The sequence below is a fragment of the Platalea leucorodia genome (genome assembly GCF_965183815.1).
Source record: "Platalea leucorodia genome assembly, chromosome: 1".
In the NCBI taxonomy this organism is placed as follows: Eukaryota; Metazoa; Chordata; class Aves; order Pelecaniformes; family Threskiornithidae; genus Platalea; species Platalea leucorodia.
Window position 1 is genome coordinate 156,637,110 of NC_138823.1, and position 25,258 is coordinate 156,662,367.

At 40.7% G+C, this 25,258-nt stretch overlaps 1 protein-coding gene across 1 annotated transcript in view; it reads left to right on the plus strand.

The window, feature by feature from the left end:
• The window catches only part of ADARB2 (adenosine deaminase RNA specific B2 (inactive)), a gene marked incomplete at both ends in the record, with an annotated part of 317,253 nt that overhangs the window by 181,189 nt on the left and 110,806 nt on the right, over positions 1 to 25,258 (plus strand). The window contains one exon of the mRNA XM_082329735.1: positions 23,389 to 23,475. Coding sequence (XP_082185861.1) covers positions 23,389 to 23,475 — 87 coding nt within the window. The remainder of the gene's footprint in view (positions 1 to 23,388; positions 23,476 to 25,258) is intronic.

The window sequence follows — 25,258 nt, forward strand, 5'->3', positions numbered from 1 at the left end:
CTGACACTGAGCAAACTTCAGTTCTGCTTTTCCTTCTCAGGCTTGCTATTATTGCATCAGTTAGACTGAGCTGAATTTTGTTTTTAATAAAACTAGTTGCTATTTTTCTTATGTCTGCAAATTGGATATTCACAAACCAGAGGCAACCGAAAAAATCCAAGTCTTAAATAACCACAGCTTCTGAACATTGTAAATTGGTACCGCCTAGAGAGTATGTTTGGACAAAAGGAGCGTTGTCATCTAGTCGTTAGGGGACAGCTCACATGACAGAACAGGAACTAAGGAAGCCAGTTTTTAGATGATTCTAACTGGCATATGTTGGCTCAGACCACCTGAAAAATCTGGCTCAAAATGGCAGTAAACATCACAGGTTCCTAGAAAATAAGGAAGGTCTGCTCACTTTTTTGTCAGAGCCCTAAACTATTCAATAGCTGGCTGTATCGGAGAGGATAACACTTGTTTGAAGGTGTTCAAATTACTAGGTTGGTTTTAGTTTAAATATTTCATACGTAATTCAATTATTAGCAGAGATAAAGTATGAACACTTTTCTTTCTCTTCACATTTATGGAGTATTCTGGATCACAGCACACCATTAATTTTAGGCAGAACTCATGTGGGACTCATGTTCAAAGCTTAGGAGCACAACCTGGACACTTGGAGTAATCTTGTGACAAGCTGGTAAACATATACTATGTTATTATTGTTCCAGTACAGATAAGGTGTTGGTTCTTCCTTCAATAATACCAGAGAAACAAGGTATGGCCTGTTACTCGGATCAGTAGTTTCAAAGGATTATATGCCATTAAGTAAAAAAATCTTTTCATTATTTTGAAATAGCTGGCATTAAGTGCAAGTTATGCCAGTGTATTGCTGATCATTCAGATTAATTATAAAAATGCATGAGTACTTAATTAACTACAGACAGTTCAATCCAGTATTTTTGGAAGTTACGTGCCCATTGAATGGGCATGGGAATGTTTCCACGGTGTTTCATAGACTTTCTCATATTTCTGAAAGCTATTTATGTATATATTGCCCAGCCATTAATAGAACCTGAAATTCACACCTTCAATCAGACCTGCACTCGTGCCAGAACAGCTCTTGACTGAAGAGAAATGGCTTAAATTAGTCACACAATCAGAATTTAATGCAGTAAAGCATTTATAATAAGAAAATTTAAAAATCAGGCTGGAAAAGAAATTACATTCAACACTGATTCATTGATAAGGAGATGAGGTAAAATAAACAGAACAAATCATAAATCACACAGCTGTCTTTCAAGAAGATGATCAGCGTGAAGAACTATGGGAAAAAACATTCTCAGCCTGTATTGATCAACCCATATAAACACCAAGGTTCCTTTAGAATCTTTACTTCTCCCTGACAAACTATTTATGGTCAGGTTCCTGACATAAAAGACCTAGCATATGAAGGCAAGTGTTAAGAGCACCACATGCACACCAGCAAGTGCATTTTCTGCCCCCTGCATCACTCCTGTACAGTCAAAGAAAACTCACCCAGCTGTAGAAGCAGATGGGAACGTGCACACGGACAGCGAGGACAAACAAACTGTCTCTTGCTCAAGTGATTTGGTTTCTTCTTGCAAATACAAAATGTCTGAGGAGAGATTACACTGAAATTTCTGCTTATGAAAAAATGCAAAAAAGAAACAAATCCACCATTGATGATCCTTGGAACAGCTGGTGGTTTCTACGAGTTAGTCCCAAGTGGCCAGCAGTCGCAATTTGTGACTAGTCTTGTCTTCAGACATCTCAGGGCAACCAAAATGCGACAGGATGACAGATAGTCCTTTCAATAGATACTGACAAACAAATTAGTGCAAAGATGCTTTTCATAGCGTACCAGATGTGTTGAGTTCTATCATATGGAACAAGGAATGAAAAACTGTCTACGTCCCATCTGTGCTTTTTCAGTAATCACTGATGCACTCGTTGTGGAGTATAAGGTACAGTAAACATTTGGACTGGGTTTTACGTGCAAAATAAATGGAAAACCCCAGGTCTTGGCCTCATCATTGATGTCGAAATCTTTTATACTAGCAAGAATACCTTAAATACCTGGGAGAGAGATGTTCAGGAGTTAGGATATTGTCCTGGTGATTAATTGAAAAATTATGCAAATACCAAAAGAAAGGTTTATGCAAATCAGAATAGACTGCAAAAATGCACTTTGCTTCCGATTGCATGCAGGGCTTCCAGCCTGTCATAAAAAAGCAATACGTTAAAGAATTGCTGTTCGGATTTACATCATTTCCTCTCTTGGGGCTTATCTGTCCTCAGACTGTTAACCCAGATTTAATTCAAAGAGGCTGCAATTGCAGCTGCAAGAACAGCATTAAAATGGAAACAATGAAAAATGAGTGCTCTCGGCAGGTGATTGAAAGGCCCAGGGCACTGCAGCACGCACATTTCTAGCCCACTGTAAAAGAAACTAACATCTCTCGGGAAAAAAGCCCTTTGTGAGGGTTGTCCTTCCATTCAGAACAAAAAGCCACTGGGCCTGAGCAGGAGCAGGAGGTGGGAGGGAGAGGTACAATAACATATGCCAAATATCCATAATGAGAGAGTGCAAATAAAAGGAGCAGGAGACCTGCTCCACACCCTCTGTGTAGGGGTAAGTTTTACCTGCTTTAGCTCTTTTACCTTAGATTGAAATGTTGCGTTTTCCCTACAGTTTCCTCCCAGAAAGTCATTTCATAACAGTTTACAACTAGGGGACTCACTTTTGGCTCCCAGTGTAATCATCCTCTGTGCCCTGACCGGCCCCGATCCCTCTGCGCATCAGCGCTGGACCTCACATGGGGACGTAGCCACTCCAGCCCACTTCCCATCCCAGATGAGCCCCTGGCTGCAGGATCTCCTCTCAGCATGGAGGGTTGCATTGCAGCAACCGCTTGTCCTGCCTCTCCTCTGCTCGTGCCGAGGGTACCCCAGGAGACAGTTGTGCCAAGGAGACATGCAGCCAAGTCTTGTGGCTCATTGGCATCCTCTTTGCAGTAAGTCCAGGACACCAGAGGACCTCTTTTCTCACTGGCTACATTGCCTGCGGCTGCTGATACATGCTCACCCTTTTCTCTGCAGCCACCCCCAGCCCTGCGGACATCCAAGCTCTTGCCTCTCTCCCACCAGGAGACTCAGTTTCCATTTCTTGTCACTGCCCTCTCTTCCTTCCTCTGCTCTATTGCACAAGCCCCTTATTATTGCATGAGAAATAATCTGTTTCTCTGAAAAATTAATTTTGCTTTCTCTTTCCCTTTTGGTTGGTTAGACAATGATTAATCCACCTCCTTTTCATAAAATAGCCACAACCATAATAATAAAGTCAAAATATGATTTCCCTATAATATAGTATAATCTCTCGCTTTTCTTTATTCCTTGCAGATGGTACACCTCTTAGCATAAACAGCATGTTAGCACACTGATTCCAGATGCATAAAATATGTAAAGATCTTCACATTTTTTTCTCTGTCTCCCTGAACGAGTGTGTGTATGTATATATATTATCCTTGTCATTTAATTTTCCCTGCTTTTCGTTTTGATTTCTCTTTTAGGATGACACAGACTTGTCATAATCCATCTGGGGTTTTATTCTTCATCATACAAAAATGTTGCTTGAAGGCCAGTTTTTACTTGGCATTAAGACACTGAAGATCAGCCTAAATCAGAGTTTTATAAACCTCTTATAACAAAATCCCTCCAGTTGTAAATGTGTTGGTTCAATAATTAGATAAATATACCAGACCACTTGTTACCAGACTAGCACAGGAACTAGTTACTTTATTTCCTGTGACTGCATGTGATGCACCAATTCAACATCAAATAAGAGGCTCTAGTATCTGTCTGTCTTCTTCTGACGTTGTAAATAACCCTAGTTCTAAAAAGGGATTACAACAAAGGCTCTATTAAAAGTAAAAGGCATTTAAACAAAGAAATATAGGAATATGCTGTGTGGACTAAAGGATAAACTGCATGTATTTTGCATTGGTAGGTGAGGGGGTTTAAAATTCTCATTTGATCATTTACAGAAAGCTTCTGACTTGATTGTGAAATGTTTTCTCTTGTGTTTAAATTTCATGCCACAGATTATTAAAAATTGACTTTGCAGTATTTATTTTACTTATCTACCCCAGCCAGGCTGTGCTTAACCATAGATTTTGTGAATTATTAAATTTTAAAAGCAATTTGTGTTGGATTTTATACTCCAGTTCTGTCTGTGGGGCTGTGCACCTCCAGTCCTACCCCTGAAGCTGAAACGCTTTGATTCATCTTTAATCTGAACAGTTTTAAAAGTGCATGTTCCAAGATGTAAGACATGATGATAGTCTCCAGTGTAATGCTTAACTAACTGCTTGTTAGTTTTAACATTTAACATATGATGAAAAATAACTAGTTTCAATAGGTTATCTGAGCCATAACAATGCTCAACATAATTCATTCAGTCAGATAACAAGAACTATTTTCGAACATAATGAGAAGCTAATAAAGGTCACTGTGCCTACAAACACATATACATCACTATTAATATAACAGTACTGATGCCGAACACATGCATTTCAAGTACAAATCTCTTTAACTGAAACCGCCTAATGTTAGAAGAAGGAAGGCAACTGAATAAATTAAAAATTTATAAAGTATTTAAATTAAAGCTAGGCCCAAGTTACAAAGCTTAAATCTAAATAAGGAATCAGACTGGTACTAGAATCAGACTAGATTTTGACTAAGAAGCCTGAATTGCCCAATTAAACGTGTAAGGCCTAAAGCTGAAAGATCTGCATTTTCCTAAAGTTTGAAGTTGAGATCCATTTCCCCTGTTAAAACTAAGGGCAAAGCTGAGATTTTTGTGTGTAAGTTTTGGTGCCTCCTTTTTGGTTTATGCAAATAGATTTCCAGAAAAATATCAACATTTTTTCAGGACATTCTTAGACTTCTCATGTAAACTGAGCCCCTGTGTGAAGGTGAGAAATTTGAAATGCTACTGTTGAAAATTGAGAACTGTTTGAAAAATTTTGTCCTATCATCGCTGTCTAGAGGACAACAGCAGCAGATCTCTTCAATGCTGTGTGCGTTAAATGCAAATACAGATTTGGGATTTATTTGGGTTTTGCCAGTACGTTGGTCTCAATGACTTTGTGAAGAATTTTGCTGCCAAGTGAGATGCATTGTGGCATTTCCCAAGTCATACAGGTGCGGCGAGAGAAAGAAGCAACAGCTAATATGCAGCAAATAGATTGTGTAAAATAATTGCTAAATGGATCATAAACAAAAAGGCAAGAAAAATACTCCACCTACAAACCTCTGTTCTAACTAGGTCCATAAAAACAAACTAAAATAATAAGGTCTGGAGGTGCTCCATATAGTAATTAATTCCAGATTTCAAGGTGAAATTGTTTTAGTTATACAGAGCATTGGCAAGATTAGTACATTCAGTGTTGACCTCATTGTTTTTTGTTTGTTTGTTTTCTGGTTGATTGCAAAATTGATGTAATTATTTACATGCGGACTTTTTATTTTAATGCCTCTTTTTGTGTGCTACCGTGCAAACAGTAAATCCCCATCATCCTGCTGAGCAGCCTGCCAGAACAGGGCAGCATGTAAGAAAGAGGAAAGAATGGAAAGAAGCCTTCCCTCTTCTGGTTCTAAATCGTTTTGGGAGAAGCTATGATATTTTTTGCTTTTTCAATAATACTTTAGGGCAGACCTTCAAAAAGAAAATCATCCTTGTGAGCCAGGAAATCCTATTCTTCTGATAGTCTTACAGGCAATATCAGGGATAGTTGTGCATCCTAAATCAAAATGGGATGTCTTTCCAAACACATATTCTGTGCTGCTCCTTTTAAAGCCACCATTCATCCAGATCTACCTCTCTCCAGATCTATGTATGGCCCTGGTTTCTCTCCTACAAGCCTACTCATAATAGCTTTAAAAACCCATGAGTCTGCCAAGCCTTACTCTTTAAAATAAATACAAATATTTTCTCTTGGACATGGGGAAGCCTGTTTTAAACTTGATTATCTTAGCTGGATGCCAAAAACTCTGAGGTGTAGGTGGCTCCTATATGTGTTTAGGTGTTTGGAAGCTATGATTTACAAACTTGGTGCCCATGTTTGGAAAACCACAAAGGTTCCTTTAAATATATACATGTATGCATGCAAAAGTGATGTATATGTACACTCTCTCATAGACATCGTCCATAACAGAGCTCCAAGGTTGTCCACAAGAGTTGATAATCATTGTTGTCATGTGCTAAAATCCCTTTGGATGACCTTGGCTCGTGTTTGCGGATGGAAGGCAGCTTATGGAAGAGATTTTCCAAACTGTAGAGGATTGCATGCGTATCCATTAAAACTGAAGATATGCAGCATGGCTTTGAAAATTTCAGAGCATCCTTTTGCCAGCTTTTTCTGAGTCACACCTTGAAACCAGCTTACAGTATCTTTTCATTGACAACAGTGCACATTGAAAGGACAAATCTACACAAAGGGCTATAGATAGTAGCATTGAAATTAGAATGTTACAGAAAAGCCTCTGTCAGCAGAGTCCTCAAAATAACAGTGCCGAATGACCTTCCTCTATGCTTAAAAATACATGCTGTCTATTTTAGGTCTGATATCTTTATTTTCTTTTAATTATGCCACACGTACTGATGTTACCACAAGGAGTCATAACAAGGTATTTTGGGTTACGTGCACTCTGAGTCAGAGGTTGTCATTTATGAGAGGCTGGAAGCCTCTGGGTGTGACCTCAGTCTGGACATTAAAAAATGCAAAATATTCTGATCTGTAACTTATGTTTCTAACTAGGTTGTTAGAAATAAACATGGCCCCAAGAGGTGCTCGGGACTTCACTGATAGAGCTATGGCAAATGACGCAAATTTGCGAGCCCTGTTCTGTTGCACTCTGAACGCTGTTGCACCTTTGTCCACAGATGTGCCATTAGCAGTCAGATTTCTTCTGCAGCTCGTTCCTAAAAGCCATGCTAACTAACCGTAAACGGAACATCTTTGTTCCATAGCGGGCTCTGCAGATGAAGGCAGTGTTACTTCTGCACTAATCCAACAGTTTTCTTTTAACAGCCTGGGGCTGGCAGTCATTACAAGTCAAGACAGTCAGAGTGGAGTTCATCTTATCTAACCATTATTGTGCTAAGCATCAAGATGACCAGGCGAAACACTCTGGGGCGGTCAAGGGATTTATTATGGTTTAGTCTTGAGAGGCTCTCTGTTTTTATTCACTAGGAAGGGCGTCCACTGCCATTCATCAGAAGCAGAAATCACATCTCTTTTTACATGGTAAAAAACATAGAGTATTGCCATAACTTATTCAATGGATTCAAACTGGGCATGTAGTCTTCCAGTCCAGACCTTCAGATCTCTTCATCAGCAGCCTGATTAGAGATATGCCAAGGAAAGATCTAATATGCATCCATATTAGAATAGAAGCTTTATTGTGCTTATTTTCTATTAAGAATTCTGCAAGCTAGCATTTGTATTTATTATTAGTTATATAAAGAGATCTGGAAGCGAGTTTTACGTTTTAAATGTGTTTAGGTTAAAAAGAATCATGAAAATGTTCCTTTTCCAACTCATTTTTCGTGTGTGCAAACCACTCCATCATTGTTTCAGTTTCTGTCAGATACTAAGCATATCTGTTGAGAGTCAACAGATAGTGACCCTTGTTATGTGACTGAGAAATAGCTTTTGGTAACCTTATTGGGTGACTGGAGACATACTACAGTAGAGATTTGTGAAACCATTCAGGGGACTTCAAGGATCAGTCATCTGCAAGAGCACTGGAAAACAGTTTGCCTTAGGTGGCTGGTTACACAGCATGAGTAGTGAACAGTCAAAACAAATAGTTTGCATAGACTGAAATGTGTTTACAATGTGCATTTGAGCAAATTCTACTGACAAGTATATCTGGAAAAATCAAAGTCTGATACAAACAGAAGAAAAAGCTTAAAACCACTGAGGAAATTAGGTACAAATTACTCTCTCAGCAGTAGACGTGAGCTAGATAGATCCTGAGCTCTACACATATCAATGACACAGACCTCAATCTACAGCCTGAACCACCTTACAGTATCAGGGCCATATGGAGCATGACTTTATGTTCTTCTTGTTCCTTTGGGGGGAAGGTATGTCTTTGTTTTTCTCCATTTCTTTTTGAATTGAACAAGTTCATTTTTTGCTAGTAAGTCATTTGTGGAAGTGACAGAGGTCACATTGCAACTCTGAAGTTTTGCCACTCAGGGCCGAGGAAACGAATGATGGGATTGTTTGCATTTAAATCATCAGCATTAGACAATTGCATTTATCCTGAAAACCATCTATAAAGTCTGGAAGCAGAATAGTGGAAATGGACTTTCTCCCATAAAACTCTGTTCACTGGAGATTTACTGTGTGGCTACTTCTGGAGACAAATTGCCACCTTTTCTTTCTCCTTCTCTCTCTTGCTCTCTTTTGTTAACAAATATGAAGCAAATCCATCCTCTGAAGCTCGGTCAAGGCCAAAGTACTTCAATTTTCTTGGCACGAATGCTCCTGGACACTCTGAATGGTCCTGGACAATCAAATGCCTTGGAAAAGTTAATAAATAGGTTTGCAATGTCTAGGTCTTTAGCCATGGCACTACAGATGTGACCCCCATAACTCCAAATACATTGCATTGTCCTGGATTCAGAATTTGAACAAGAATACTACAAAACTGAACAAATCAGAGCACAGCCTATTTCTAGTACTGAAGAAACTGAGGTTATAAGTATAGTTTTGCTATACTGACCTAGTATTTATGTATGGTAGTGTAAGAAAGAAACCATCCACCCCGCAGGACATTGGGCTGCAGGCTGGCTCCATCAGAGGGTTGCTCAGATGAGCCCTGTGGCAGCGCCAGCTCTTCCCTGTCCTGCACTTGCTGCCCACAGACACATGCCAGCTCCTTCGGTGCCCGTTTGCTGTCAACCCGAAGGCGCTGTCCTCAGGATGGTGACCCCACACTGATGGTGGGGGTTAGGCATTTTCCTGTGCTGCAGGGTCTGCTGCGAGGTGGCCACAGGAGAAGTCACACGGTGGCAGTTCACAGTGTCTTTGCTGTGTATCAGAACCCAGCATATTTTAATCAATAGGCTTGGAAGTCAAGCAAGGCCTCGGCGAGCACGGTCATTAAGTGTGTGATTACTTCAAGGACTGGTATTTTGGGTGGATTAGTGCCTACTATAATTGGCAGTGGGGAAGAGCAGGATTACTGTTAAGTGTTCATTATTATTTTTCCTACATTGAAAACTCACTGGTCCAATTTAAAGGTTAAAATATATGTAGAAGAACATTAAAATATACATAGAAGTGGAACTGTATGTGCAGGTAGCCAGACTGTATTAAAAGTCTGCTGATTGTCAGGTCCCTGAGGGGCTCCCCCCACCCTGCCCACAGCCCAGGACCCTGTTTCAGCCTGCCCCAGGGTCATCAATCTCAGCCCCAGGAGTGCCAGTCTCCAGCCCTGCCACAGCCCTGCTCTGAATAAATGCGGTAACTGTGTCACACTGGATAAAAGGGTCTCCCTTCACTGTCATCCCCCAGCTACCTCGTCTCTTAGAAGACATGATCCCTGCTCCCATTTCCTCCCAGTTTGAAAGACAAGGCCTGGACATCAGTCCCCAGGAAGAAGTCCCATACAGGAGGGGTCCCTCCCAGTTAAGCAAGCTCCCCAAGCCCTGAAAAGGGATGGGATTTAGGATACACTCTAATCTTCAGTGTTTATTACTGACTACTTTGATCAAAACCTCACTAAGAAGGCTGTCACCTGTGTGCCCCTTTTCAAGGTATCTGATGTCCTCCAAACTCTCCAAAGAAATTCTTTGCTCTCCAACGTAATTCTCTTAGGCTCTAATGCAGGGTTACAGGTTCTACTTTGGAGGCCACAACCTTGTGCCTCTGTCTGTATTTCTATACCATCCAACTACAGGTATGAGCCTCAGCCACCTTCTGACACTGTGTTGTGCCTACACTCTTGCGCCATTATTTTCCCTTCTTCTGCCACCTTGTGCCTGAGTTTCCACAGGAAGAAAACCTAGATGCAAGCCAAGGAGGATATTTCATAGAAGCAAGTATGAGAGGTCTGCTGGTGACCAGACATATGACGTTGATTTCATCTGACCAAATGTTTACCTCTATATCTGAGCCAGTCACATAAGTTTCCCTTTGTAATCAATGGCATTTAAGGCATGAGTCATCTTATCCTAAAATTCAACTCATGGTCATTAGAGTTTGCCACCAGTGGCATAACAAATGATATATAGCACCAAAAGAGTAAGGTTTTCCTGACAGTGAGTATACCCACATCTGCAGTAGTCTAAGTCCTGTAAAGAGGTAGCTTTTATTTTCTTGTGGTTTAGGAGAGGACTGTGGTCATGTTGCCCTATCAGTGCATCCCTCGTTTGTTAGGAGCTCATTAGCTATGGCAGATACTGCGGTCTTTTGAGTCAGTACAGTTCAAATAACTCCTGCTTTACCAGAAAAGAGGATTTTCTTTGTTGTTGTGGAAAAAGGGAAGATGGCTCATAAGTGGGAATAAAAGGTGCTGAATTCACATGACTAATGGAGTTAGATACATTTGAAGAGTGTGATCTATACATTTTCTAGTAAAGGGGCCCTCTCCTCACCAGGATTTTCTGTGCCAGAGGGAAGAAAGTTTCAGACTGCTTTTGCATTTTAAAATGAAAGAACAGAGCATGGGAGCTGTCTTATAATCTCTTGCTGAGATCAAAGGAGAAGGGAGGTAAATGCGTATGTACTTCTTTCTCTGGTGCTGCACCAGCTATTTTGTAGAACTAATGGAGCCTCCAGTGTAGAAGAGGCAGAGATTAGCCTCTTCATCTCTGCTAACTGTAAAGAGTCCAAAAGGATTAATATTATTCAGAGTGAATTTCAGCTAGAAAGTAGGAAGGAAATTCTCTCTCCCCTCTTTATCTTTTCATCTTTGTTTCCAGAAATAACTCTGAACCATGGTTTTCAGCCTCCCACCCATTCCTATTTTTTTCTTCTTATTTCTCAGTGAAAACAGACTTGGAAATACCTAACACCCCTGAGAAGCTTTGGCTTTGTGGAATTTTTGACCAGTTTGCATGAGAACTGTGAAGGACTAATGAGACTGAATAGTCATGATAAGCTTATGGGATCAGATCCTTAACTGGTTTGAAACTGTTACTCCACTGACCTCAGCTGGCATGACTCCATGTATGTTTGTGGACTTCAATAAAGCCACAGAGACTCACTCCAGCTGAGGATCTGACCCGTGAAATTATGGAGTCTTATCCAAAGCAAACTGAACTTCTGTCATGAATTGGTCTTCAAGGGAAAATAATTGCTAATTCAATGACTCCCACTGTTTTTACTGCAGCTGCTAGTAATTCTATGCTGCAGAAAATCTTTACTTTTAACTGGTGAATCAAGAGTTTCCCCAGCAGTTTCAATACACAGAAGATCAGAGGTGCAGAAGTGTATACACAGTCCTCCAAATGTTATGTATTAGAAGGCAAGCCCTAGGGTCAGTCTATGAAGCAAAAGTGACATACTCAGGAGAAATCTTCCCAGCTAGACATTATGCCTTACTGTCCTATTAGCTTTTCTGGTAAATGGTGAAAAAAAAAACCCTAAAATCCTAGTTTAGATGGGACTTTTTGAAACATACAGGATTGTCATAGCCAGGGTTAATTTTGTGTAGAAGTAGCCTGAAAGAGCTCACTGGGACCTGTTTTCAGCATACCAAAGCAGTAACCCTGGCAAGTGAATTGATGCTGCAGCACCATCCAGACAAATTAGTCCTCAGAATTGCAGAATCTGGAGCTGAAGAAAGTAAGCTCAGGAGGTTACAGTTCTGCTGTTCCTCTTGGCAGCCACCAAAGGGAGATGAGCAGAAAAGAAACGCGATAAAAAGTAAATGGCACTTTCCTGCTAAGCTAATCAGTTCTGTTTGAGAACAGAGGGCCGTGCCAACTGCAAATCAATGCACTAAATCACTTTCGTTCTTGTGTGAGTCCTGCTGCCATGGCAGCTGCTAACAAGGGAATAAAGAAAACTGTTATTGGATATTTAGTAGACTTTTTAAGTGCTTGAGTAAAATAACATATTTAATTTAATGCAAAGTTATAAATGTAATTGGAGTTTATGGACATTATAGTAGGGAAGAGAAGAATAAGATTCCTCTTCTTTCTGCACAAAGAGCTGTTTTATGTTCCCAGACCATCCTTATCAAACTCTCTCTGCAGTGTTAGAGCAGCTTTCCTATCAGATTTTACCACTTCATCAGTTTATTAAAGGGTAAACACTGAGATAATAATATGCCTGGTATTTCACATGGCTTTTAACATGTTCAAGTTACAGAATAGGACTAACACATACTTTAGGATGAAATTAATGTACTTTAATGCCAGAGGCTATATTGACTAAGTCCTCACTGACCATAAAGAAAGCCTACAGTGACTGCTACAGTGATGTGGATATGTACAAAAGCATGTGTAGGTTTAATCGGATAATCCCACTTCAGACAACAACAGCACCCAGTGGATTTATTCAATGATGTAACATTATATACTTTTTTTTCTATTCTTTTCCAAATAATTCCTGAATAATAATCTTTCTTGTCCCTAGCTGTGACTGGGTCTAGTCCCTTTCTGTGACTAGTCTCTGGGAGTTTGCAGTGATGTTATTAAATTGCTCATGAGAAGTTGCAGTTTTCCTAGAAAGCTCCCTTTCTGAAACATTCTCAGAATTCTCTTAGCCTAAAATACAGGACTCACATCCCTGAACTCCCGGTTCAAATCACTGTTGTACATACAGAGCAGCCCAACTTTGTCATCATTTAAGTCATCAATCGTAGCTGTGCAGTGAAACGCTTGATATAAAATACCCACAGGCAAGCAGTCTACTGCCTTCTCTTTAATTACATCAATCCTCAACCACCCCAAAGCAATGCCATCCTTGGAAGTACTAACTCTGACAGGTAGTACTTCTGGGAATGCCATAAAAATGCCAGCAAAGCAGCAGTGGCAGAGAAAATAAGCTGCCTCATCTTTGGAGAATTATTGGACTGTACTAACATTCAAGGGTACAATGTCAGCACAATGCAGAAAGAGTTAGATGCATAGCCCCCATTATTATTGTTGATGGGAGTCAGGTGTCAAGTTTCCTTTGCATCACCCTGAAAACTTAGCCTTCTTTGTAAAGCTTTAGCCAACTTTTCCTTTGTCACCACTCTTAATCGAGGGATAGGTTTGAAGCCATTTGTGCTGCGATTGAATAAAGACTGAAAAGGTAAAAAGAAAATACTAACAAAGTAACAATGATAAACCTGAAGCTTTCAGACTCTGTGCAAGCTGTGATGGAAAGCTTAATAAATATTCAAGGCTCATGACTTAACAGGTGAAATTGGGGTAGCTGCATTGTAGTAAATGGCACTGTAATACCAGAAACACCTGGGACAGCCCCAGGGCAGCCCCTAACTCCTTTTAGCTGTCTCAGCTCCCACAGGGTCAAATGGGAATTTAAGTGCCTAAATACTTAAATAACTGGCTCAATTAGCAGACCTGACTTCTGTCAGTAGCATCTTGTCTGAGAAAGCCCTGTAAATCTCAGCCCTCTTATATCACTTGGAGTTAATTGTTTGCTCTCAGTAAGCACGCGTACCTCAGTAAAAGCATTCCTAAATTATGATGGTAGTGCCTTTAACTTTCTGCCCACAGACAGATTGGTTAACACAAGACTGCCTCATGTTGTAAAGGATAAATCAGGGCAGGATTCAGGTTAAATATGCATTATTATGGAAGTACAAGAGAGAGAGGTCATACTTGGCTGGCTTACAGTAGATGAACAGAGAGCAGATTAAACAAAGCCTTTCATCACTAATTGCTGACTGGACCTTTCTCATGCAGGCCATTCATTTCCTAATGTTTAAGTAGGTATTCAGTTTGGGAAGGAGGGGGTTACGGCTCAAAAGAGAGTGCTGACAGGCTCACTCTGTGACTGCCCTGGCTGGGGCCGTTTCATGTTGGTCCTTTCATCAGCTATGGAGAAGAGATGAACAGCTGTATCTGCATGTGCATTTGTAGGCATTACTGCAGGTTGGAGAATGATATCTTAGAAGAACTAAACAAGCAGTTTGTGTTGAGATGAAGCACATCATTGTGCCCATGTTAAGTGATCCACACGTTATACAGTGAAACTATCATCTTGTAAAGTGTAAAAGAAATACTTAGCTGTTCATCTACACTGCACCTACACAAACGTCTTCTTGCAGTTTCTCCAAGTACAATAACTCCTAATGTTTGCAATTCTTTGAGTGCCCTCAGCATGAGCTCTGTGAGCATAAAGAAGTCCTGATCCCTCTTTCAGTAACACACAACCCAGTTACTTACCCAAAACTATGTGAGGATCAAGAATTGCATCAGTATCAAGAAAACCTGTCAGCAGCCGAGCCTTGTTGCTGGGGCTGCATTTCTCAGGGAAGCAGGACACCTCCTTCGGCACCATATGATCCAGTGCCAGCCACTGATAACACCCATCAGAACACAGGTCAAGACCTGGCAACGTAGATGCCCAAGGTAGGGTAGAAATCATCTCTCCAAACTTTGGACATCTACAAGTCAGTCTTTTAGTCCAAATCAATAGTCCAGGTCCCCAGTAAAAGGAACAGGCACCTTCTGAGAGGGATTTATTGTACTTATCTCAGCAGGCATTTATCTGCACATGTCCATGTCAATGCCTCCTCTCAGAAGGTGAAGCGAGCCCCTCCTTGGGCTGTTAAGCCCCTCTAAGCCCCTTAGGTAATGGCTAAACTTGGAGACTGAATTTGGAGAACTGAAGTTGGGCTTTAACAGCTCAGCCCCACCTTAGACTTTATGTACCTGAGTGGACTGCTGGTTTCAGGTGGCAAAACCTTTCAAAATCAGGTAGTGCAGCACAGAGTTTTGCATCTTCTATGTCCTTCTGTATGCATGGTCCTGAGACGCATTCTATAGTAATGCCTGCATAGGCAGCTGCTTCACCTCCCCAGACCTCATCTCCACTTCTTCCAGAAGTCCTTTTAAATACCTTTGCTAACTTTGGTACTTTTACTTTGGCATAGACCACTCAAGTTTCACATGGGCCTAATTCAGTTAACAGGTTTAAATTAGTGATGAGCAAACCTCTTTTAAGCCAAATTGAGCATTATCATATAGTTTTTTGCCCCAGTTTAGCTAAGTCTCCTTAAGTAGTGCAGACCTGTATGTAGACACAGCCTAATGAGAAATTAGCCTGTTCACCTTAATACTGGCCAAACGAGTTTCCCGTGTGACTGAAGAAGCCCTTCAGTTTGCCTTAAACGTGTAGACAGATGCTCTTTGATAATACTGTTTGATATGCAGCTGGCATACAATCAAATAGTCATAGATAGTGTTAATCATGCAGATTTACTATATGCTTAATAAATCCACTGCCCATTTTTATGGTCTCCATTGCAAGACTTCAGCACGCAGAGCTAAGCACTGATGGTTTTTACACAATCATTCTCTCTTGTGCTTCTCCTGTTTTCTAAAGTGATGACATCCCAAAAAAGGGAGGGAAAAAAGAGGGGAAAAAAAACCTGTCACAGTTTATAGAATGCAAAATAAAAATATTTCCAAAATGAATGTTCAGATAGCATAAGAAGCTTGTGAAGATGTGATTTTCAAACTGCCATCTCCAAGCCACAGCCAGATCACTTAGAAAATACATAACATAATACACTCCACAGGCAGACGGAGATGCACATAAACTGATAATAACTCAAGAGTTTTTATCTCTGTGTGTCCTCAAGCAAGGCATCAGGAGAGAAAAACACTCTTGCAACAAAATTAAATAGTTTTAGATCTAATTTTACTAGGCTGAACTAGATTTCAGATTGATTTCTGTGGAATCTAATAGAGAACAACACACATCATACACATTGCCTTTGTTATAAAAAAATCCATCAACCACCTTGTGTTTTTACTTACTTTGCTCTTTACTAGAAGTAATAAGAAACTAATATTTCACAACACAAGGTGTTTTATTCTGTAAATGGTCTTTCATGGTGAAGGAGCTTGGAGTGGGCTGTTACAGAGCACTGAAGTACAGCCTCTGAGATTTGACTACTCAAACGTCTATTTACATTCATACGGTGAAAACTGCAGCTAAAACCCACTATCTCCATTCTGGGAAAGGAGGAGAAGAGAGCTGCAGGACATGCCACTGTGGAAAGAAATAATGATGTTGCAGATGCTGCATAAATTGGCTAAGGCCCATGACGTGATCAATTAAACATATCCCAGAGGATATATCCTGTATCTCATATTGGATGGATCCATGCAAATCACATGCATGGCTTTATTGCTGGCCCTTTCTGCTTCCTAAGTGGTAAACTAGAAGTTACTCTGACCTCAGAGTAAATGAGCGTGGCCCTGGTGGGATGCAGGGCTGCAGAGCAGCCAGAGCACAGGGCATGAACCTGCCGCTGCGTGTTAGGGGTTGGACCATCACCAGCAAAACATTTCACATAGCTTCCCAAAAGCTTTCCAAGGGTAGCAGTCCTGGGTCAGTAAACAGCCAGAACAGGATGCACAGAGGTAAAAGGATTAGCCCAGCTGCCAGCCCCCTGAGCTAACTGATGTTTCACATTCAATGTTCTCTGCAGTATCATAATACCATAAACTGTTATTGCTATTTAATATAAGGGCATTTCAGAGCTCTCATCTTGGACAAGGATCTCATTTTGCTAAGCACTGAGCAACAACAAAGCAGAAAGATATTCTCTGCCCCAAGAACTAGATAAACAAATGATATAGGCAGCAAGTAGATCTATTTACAGCAGACCCCTGCACTTGGCAGGCCACGACCGACTTCCAGGCGAGGCACAGGGGCAGGTGCTTTTGTGCGTGGGTGCTGCATCATACTGAGCAGCTCAGTGCCCTGTTTCAGAGGAAGACTTCATGGCTCTGGGTTCTCACCTCTGACTTCTAACTCAAAGCATAACCTGCCTCATGCACCTGAAAGCCTTCGCCTGAAATGCTGCCTATCCAAATGATCCCTGATTTTGTCTTCCCTTTGGTTATCAGACAAGAAAAAACATGTTCTGATATTCCACATCTTCATTTCAGGTCCCTGCTGAAGCAGGGGACAAAACCAGTAATGCTGAATACATTTTTCTTCTTTTAAAAACCTAAATTATTTAATCTGAATATTCCCTTGTCTCCCTGCTTTTAAGAAAAATGTTCCAGACAAAAAATCTTATTCAACCAGAAGGTTTTTCTCTCAACATATTCCTCTGCTACCTCCAAGAAAATCTTTCCTTACTGTTTCCAGATGGGCCAGGGTGGGATATCACTGCAAAAGCCTTGGATTGAAAACCAATTATAAAAAGCAGATCTTCAGTAACTGTCCACCTCAGAGGCCACACTCCCAGGGATGCCAAGCAGCATATCTGCAGACAGAAACAGTCCCATATATTTTAACCCTTTCATATCCTCCAATACACAGGCTTTTTCCCCTCCTTGGGCTGCTCAGTTAGATGCTCTGCTCCAATTGCATTGACCGATGGCTCTCAAGGGGTCCTGATGCCAGCAAGGCTTCACCTTCAGATCTCCCAGTGTAGGAGTGAAAGACCAAAATGCAAACCATGGAGGAATGGGCATGTGTTAATAGCTCCTTGCAAATATACACAGGCTTGACTTTACCCTGTGCAATGCAAGGCACCAAACTGGAACTCCTGCACCAGGTACACAGCCATGCCAAAGCTGCTGCTCTGTCCATACAGAAACACAAGCCATCTGAAGGTGTTTAGGGCAGCCACGCTTCTAACTAAAACACCACAGCTAGAAGGGATGGACAGTCTTCCCAGCCCTGCTCGTACTGTGGTGGTCATTTGCAGGCACCCCAGCACAGAACTTGTCAGAGTGGGTGTAAAAGAGCATCGCGCAGAGCCTTCCCCCGTGTCTGTGAAGGCAAAAGCACTTGAGCAATGCCGCTGCAGCCCTGCACACTCGGTAACTCATGACTCAATGGCTGATTCTCAAATTCAGCTGTAAAGGCTGATTCTGACACCAAGCAAGTAAATCCCTGGAAAATATCTGGAAACTGGCTGCTTAAACAAAATGATGCAGCATAGTGGCTGTACAAGCCATAATTTAGAAGGCTGTGAGCCCTTCTCAGTAAGTGCTGTGCTTTAAAGTCATTGCTATTTTCCCCGCAAATTTGCCATATTTTTCTTTTGTGTAAAGAATCCCCTCGTCCTGCCAATCACTGTCAGCCCAAGCCTGAACTGACTAAGATATGAGAAGGAAGATAGAGAATCATCTCCTGATGTGCAGGCTCTCTTCCCTCCCTGTATCCCCCCCTTTCAATATAAATCAAGGCTAACGCAACTGTAAAAATGTAACCGTTCAAGTAGCTGCAAATACTCCTTTAGAGAAATAAAACTAAGGTTTCTTTCAAGAGGTTTTGCATCTGAGTTTACTTTATTGCATCAGAATTGACCCTTCCTGAGTAATTTCATACTCCATGCAAACCAAATGAATTATTTAGGACTGGTTTATAATGTCCACACTGTGTTTTTAAAAGAGTACTATTAAAGAAACCTCTGACAAGTAAAGTAGTTTACAGTAATCAATTAGAATATGAGAAACTAATTCAGTAAAACATTGCTAACGCTGATCTGGCAAACCACTGGTAGCCATCTGTCTAATCCTTCTTGTGTTCAGAAGTTGCATTTTAAAAAACAATTATTAATAGCTGCCAAGCAAAAGACCATGCCACAAGCTTCTGCTCAGAGATTACCTAATATTAGCAAATACTACTCACTTTTCCAAGTTTGAGCTAGAACCTGCTGCATGATCTCAAAGCCAGGATGAGTTTTTCTACTGGGCTCCATAGGGATAAGAGAGAGACTATAAGGGATGGACCCAAGGACAGGTGCAACACCCCGCCAATCCCAACTGTCTTCCTACAGCCCTTCAGCACCAACAGCTCCTCAACCTCCTCACTAGACAATCTGTTCCAGTGCTGCACTATCCTTACTGTTAGGAAGGTTTTTTAATGTTTAAAGTGAATTTTCCTTGGTGCAATTTAGGTCCATTACTACTAGTTGTGTTAATGCACATGTAATACAGTTTGCTCCTTTCTTCTATGCAGCAGCTTTCTATGTATTTGAAGACTGTTGTTATGACCCCACTCAGTCTGCTCTTCGTAAAGCTAAACAATTTGTCCAACATGTATAAGTCCTGATTTTTAAAAGTGTTGAGATCCTGCCATTCCCATTGCTTTTATTCAGGTGATTGAGAGTGAAAGAACTTCGGTACGTCTGATGATCAAGCCATATTGTCTGGTGCCCTTTAAATACTGATAGGTATGAAGGGCACAAATGCTGTTTATAGCTGTATATGTGTATTCTTGTCTTCACAATAAAACTGTATTTATGAGACGTGTGACCAGTCTTCTGACTGCATCCACAGGACGAGCAACTTCACAAAAAGAGCAGATTTTAGTGGAAACTTGGCTGCCTTATATGCCAGGCTTTGCTGAATCATTTGGACTAAATAATTTTCTGCTTTTCATGCAAAACATCTTGGCCAATGGTTTTTTGATTTGTTTAAATGATTTATATGGCTACTGTCAAAACAGTGTTCATGATTATTTTTTAACTATTTACTGTTGTTAGAAAATATATACTTAAGAACTGTGAACAGCAATCCTTTTCTATCCCATGACAGAGGAGAGTGAGGTTTCTTCCTATAATGGGCATCTCATCAGGAGAAATGGTGATTTTTGTGCTTAGGGTACTGGAGCAGAGTTCCACTTGGCACCACTTGGAAGGATGTTTTTATAGTGAATACACTACAAAATACGATGCTATCATCTTGCATTAGTGTTCCAGGATGGCTAGAAATACATCCCACTATACCTGCTCTTTGTCTCTCAATTTCCATTGTAAATACAGCTTCCTTTGTGTCCATGTAGGCCCTCATGAAATAGCTCCTTCACGTCATCGGAGGCTTTTGGTACAATTCCAATGCAAGTAATAATAGCTCCTTGTACTGGTTCTCATAAATGTAGGGTTATGTATCCTGCTTTTCTGGAGAAAAGAGTTTTTGAAATGTCTTGTTTTCTTCTCTTAGACCCTCTCCCCTAGCCTTGAAAAGTAATTTCCTCAGACAAATAGAGAGAACATTTACAATTATAAAGTAAAAATAGCCACTCTAATTTTGGGCTACCTGTCATTGCCTCTTTTGGGGAAAAAAAAAAATCATAGAAGGAGAAGAGAGTGAGAGAAAAGAAGAGCCTTTGAAGGTATTTCTCTATATGGCTTTTTCCTATCCAACCATGTCCTTTATTCTTATTCATAAGATTTCATCAAACTGCTGGAAATAGGACTAATTGTGATGGACGTTAAAATACATGGAGACCGTAAAGTGTGAATACACAACTCTCCTAATCTTGTTCTGAAATGATAAACAAAAATAACACTGAATTTCTCCATTGACAATAAAGCTGAAGTAGTGTTCTATGGTATATATATGGTAATACACAATAACATGCAAAAGATGGAAGTGCACCATCATACCAATAGTTTTATACCTAGCCAGATTATTTCCCTGTAAACACCTAAACTTAATTATCCTGTCCTCTATCTTCCCCTTCTCCATAGGCTCATTAATTCATCTGTGCTATGTGCATACTATGGCTCTTCTCTTTCTACATCACTCACTCAAAAACCCTGCCCTCCTCCTTCCCGACACACAAAAAATCTTCCATTGCTCAACCAATGGATTGAAATATTAAATTATAATCTTTATCATCTGTATTGATTGAAGGATATCCTGTTATTACAGCCTGCCTGATTTCAGTTGACATGAACCCGTCCATTGCTTCTCAAAGAAAGAGTGCAGTAAATCTTACAGGCCATCCCGTTTCTCAGCCACACAAAGCAAAAGCACCAGCAAGGTCTTTGGGGACAGGTGCGAAACAGTAACAACAAAAGCTTAAGATGGTTAAAGGGTCTCTTAAGGCAAAAGGGAAAATAATTTGATAAATTTTAAATCTACATTGTAAATCTCGCCTATCGATTACACAAAATTGGTTGAGGTGAAAGATAAATCATAGAATATCCCTCTACCTAATAATAATATAGTATAAAACTACATGGTTTTGCTTTTTGATTGGTGGCAGGAGTAGGCACTAGCATTCTCAGCAAGAAAGCACATGTCCTCATTGCTTGGTTAATGGATTAACTCTCTATGAGCAGTGAGAATATTTTCTCAGCAGAGAAGCTTTACGTTTGTGTATGACGTCCAGTATCTTGGGGGTTAGTTCTGAAGATCTGACAGCCATCAGCAGTCAGGCACAGGCAGAGTTCACTTCAGCTCACTGCATCTCAGTATTCAGACACAACAGTCGTTGCTGGTGCTGAAGCCAAGGACTGCCCTGATCCCATGTCTATCATCTGAAGCATTCCCCTTACCAAATGTAGCCTTTGGATTAGGTCCCAAAAGCCTACGCTCTTTTCACTTTAATCAAAGAAACCGTTTGAGAAAGTCGGGAGTGAATAACAGCCTTTATCCTGATCACAACCCAACAGTCTCACATGCACTGAGATAGTGTCGTACAGAGATACCACATTTCTCAGCAAGCAACGCCTTAGCAAAAAGTGTCAAAGTATTCACTGAGGAAAATCTTTTGGCTAAAACATTCATAAATAGCTTCATTCTTTTGGTTCATGACATCACTACAATCCCTTAATGAAATTGCAATTCAAGGAGGCTAATTTGTGCTCTAATTATATAGTAGTCTGGGCTGAAAGGTTTCTGGATGGAAGAAGGTTTTCTTCAGGCAATCTTTTATTCTGCTTATTGCATTTACTTAACAAAAATCAGTCAGCTTTTACTGTGCTTTTTCATAACAGAGCTGAGCTGTAGTGATACTTAGCTAAGGGCAAACATCTGCAGTCATTTTTGATGGATTCTGATAACAGTCTTTAACAAGAGCAAGGATTATTTGCAAAGGTAGCAAGAACCAGGCCAAAAAGCTAAGAGATGTGCTGCTGAAAAAGTTCAAGATCTCTTCAGCTGGAATGCCTTCCAGACCAGTGGTAGGTTAGCAGCCAGGTAGTTTAAGGAAATTCAGAGAAATACTTTCTCACCAGTAAAGAAAGTCCCCATGGAAATCATTTTTCCTGTCACTTGAAGAGAGACATTCTTGGTTTGGTTTTTGATGCTTCTGCCACAAGATGAAAACCCAGCATTGTTCACAATGTGCAGGATTCAGAGCATTTCCACCTAACTGAGGCTTTCTAAGCAGAGAAGTACTTTAGGAAAGCGACTAGAAGTCCTTCAAAGCTATGGATCACCTTTGTAAGGTGTGTTTCTGTTTCTTCTGCTACCAAAGGTAGACACCTTGTTGATGTAGGTCCTCAGCAAAGTACCCATAGTTTGTCAGGAGGAATATAGCCTCAACAAACTGAAGAACAAACTAAATAAACTAGTTAACAAACTAAATAAAACACATATCTTCAGTATATCCCTGTTTCTAGTGTTTGTGTTAACAGCAGCTTTTCCCTGTAGATAACTCCTGAGCCAAATTTTGAGCTAGTATAAATCAGTAGCAGTTCTCATTTCGCTGAATCTGTTGTGGCATCTAATGCAGAGGCTGATTGTGGCACTGGAAGTAAATTTCTGTGCCATCTACTATCTGCAGGATAAACAGAAACTGCAGGTAGAAGGAGCTACACTTAATACAAATGTGAATAAGAAGGATTTCAAATAGGATTCTTATTGTTTCGATAATAGCTTCCTGTGCACACCATAAAGGTTTTCCAAAAATCAAATCAATGATTTCTAGAACAATTAGAAGCAGTCGTAGTCTCTTGTGCCGTCAATGCTTGAGCTTTCTCTGAGACTTCTGATTCAGCCTCTGTCAGGGAGAGGAGACAAGAGGAGGTGAGCTGATGGTCTCATCCATCAGAGCAGTTCTCACGTCCCTCCTCCCAGGGCTCACCACCTCCAGCTCTCACCCTCCTCCCCCATTCCCAGCTGGACCAGCTCAAGCCTCCCACATTCCCAGCTCTGCAGTGCTTGGGCACCGTTGCTGGGAAGCATGGTGAAGGAGCACTACACCGGAGCAGAATCCAGGAGGGACATACGTTTGGTATTTGCATGTGCCAGCTCTAATAAATGTATTGCAGTTCTGTGAATTTTGGTGGGGCTGTAGAGTCAGGAAAAGCAAAAAAGAAACAGACTTGAGGTGTTTTCATCTGAGAAAAAGTGTGGACTAGGTCAGAATGCACTGACAAAATACTGATTTTATATGTCTCTTTTCTTCTGTTTTATTCTAGAAAAAGTAAGCATACTGTCAACCTTCATAGCGCCCTTCAAGTATCTGAGTCCTGGCGCAACCACCATGGAGGATGAAGACAATTTAAGTAAGCAGTCGCTTTTCTTTATAGACAGATGAATAACAAAGTTTAAAGATAAAAGCTCTAAGGTGTAGGGGCAATTGTGGAAAGGAGGTGGATTTGCAAATATTGGCAGGCCATGAGCCCAGTCGTCATGTAAAATGTAAAACTCCCTGATGCTGAGTGCAAACATGTTCCCCAATCTCCAGCGAAGGAAGGGTTAATCTCAGCTCACCTTCCCACTTTTCCCTGTGCAGGCCCTGCCATGGTGGAGCTGTAAGCGGTGTGTCACAAATACAAAGGGAAAACTTCTTACAGAAAAGATGTTTACACTCAGATTTACAGGACTGTGGAGCTCCTTTTGCTTTCCTGTTTATGTTACCTTATTTTGCTCATTTGCTTTTCTCACAGTCCCTAAAAAGACAGCACATTTTGGTCCTGTGTCTTCCCCCCATTTATATTTCCTTGATTACAAAAGGACTTCTGCAAAAGTAAAGACTGCAGGAACAAGCCCTCTACTTGAAAAACTGTTTTCTCTTTTACATCTGTGATGTGAACTAGAGAACAAAAATAAAAGAAGAAAAAAGAAAGAAACTAAATCCACTAGAGAAGAAACTATTAACCAGGCTTAAATAAACTAGGTGTAACCCAAAAATTAGCCACCGGATTCTCCTGGGCCCTTACACCTGAACAAAGTCATTGACACTCCCTGAACTTGTGACTGCAGACCTGAGGAAAGTGCTGCTGGGTTTGACGGAGTTGTGAAGTCTTCAAAACACCAAGAAGTCTGGGAGTGTGCAGTTAGGACTGAATAACCCTCAGTAAGCCCTCCCATTTATCGCCTAGAAGCAATTATTGTGTGTTATCCAGCCCGCTTATTGTAACGCATCTTGAATCATTATAAAAAGGGAGGGAAGCTTTCTGAACCAAATGAGCAACTCTCTGAGTTTTAGTATCACGTACCAGATGGGTTTCTTTTCCAGCCAGACACACACTGACATGTTGCCCTATTAGAGCCAGTGGGTGGGAGGAATGGGCTTTTTTCCCCCGTTGCTGCTAATCTGCCTTGGTTTCATCATGGTGTGGCACCAAGGGGAATAGCTATTGAAGGAGCGGAGGAGCACAGCCCTCTGTTTTCTGCTGCTGAGTGTCACATGGACATCACGCCATTCTGCTGCACAGGGACTGGTAGGTTTTTACATATCTTAGCAAAGGCAAAAAAAAATCCCGAAAATCGTTCAAAATTGGTCTCAGGGAGGCTACATTTTCAGGAAGAGAGATGAGAAGTACACACAGGAAACATATTATGCACATGATGAGCTTGTGCAGGCACCTCCTGCGTAATGTTTCCCAAATGTGCTGCTTAGTTATTTTTAGGTAATGTAGGAAGTTTGTACAAGCCAAACACTGTAACACCATTTTCTTATTGCTGCCGTAATGCTAAGACTGCTTCGTGCCGGCACTGGCTTTAAAATAGCTCACATGGACAGGGTAAGCTGTGTTTTCTGAAAAAAGAAATAGCAAATTTCACTGTTTTCAGGGACATCCTGCCTAGTCCTCTCTTGGGTCAAACATACACTCCAGTGATAAGGCGGTGATTTGTTTCTTGGCACATACAACACATTTCTAGGTGTTACTATTAGAATCTTTAAGAAAAAAAAAAAAGAATTAATTTAAAATCAGCCATATTTCAGTGTTCACTTCTAGTATAGTGGTATAAATCCCACTAATTTCTATCACACACATGTACCTGTGTAGTAATTCAGCATTTTAAAGAGCTTCAGCAATTTGCTCTGAATAAGCAAAACCT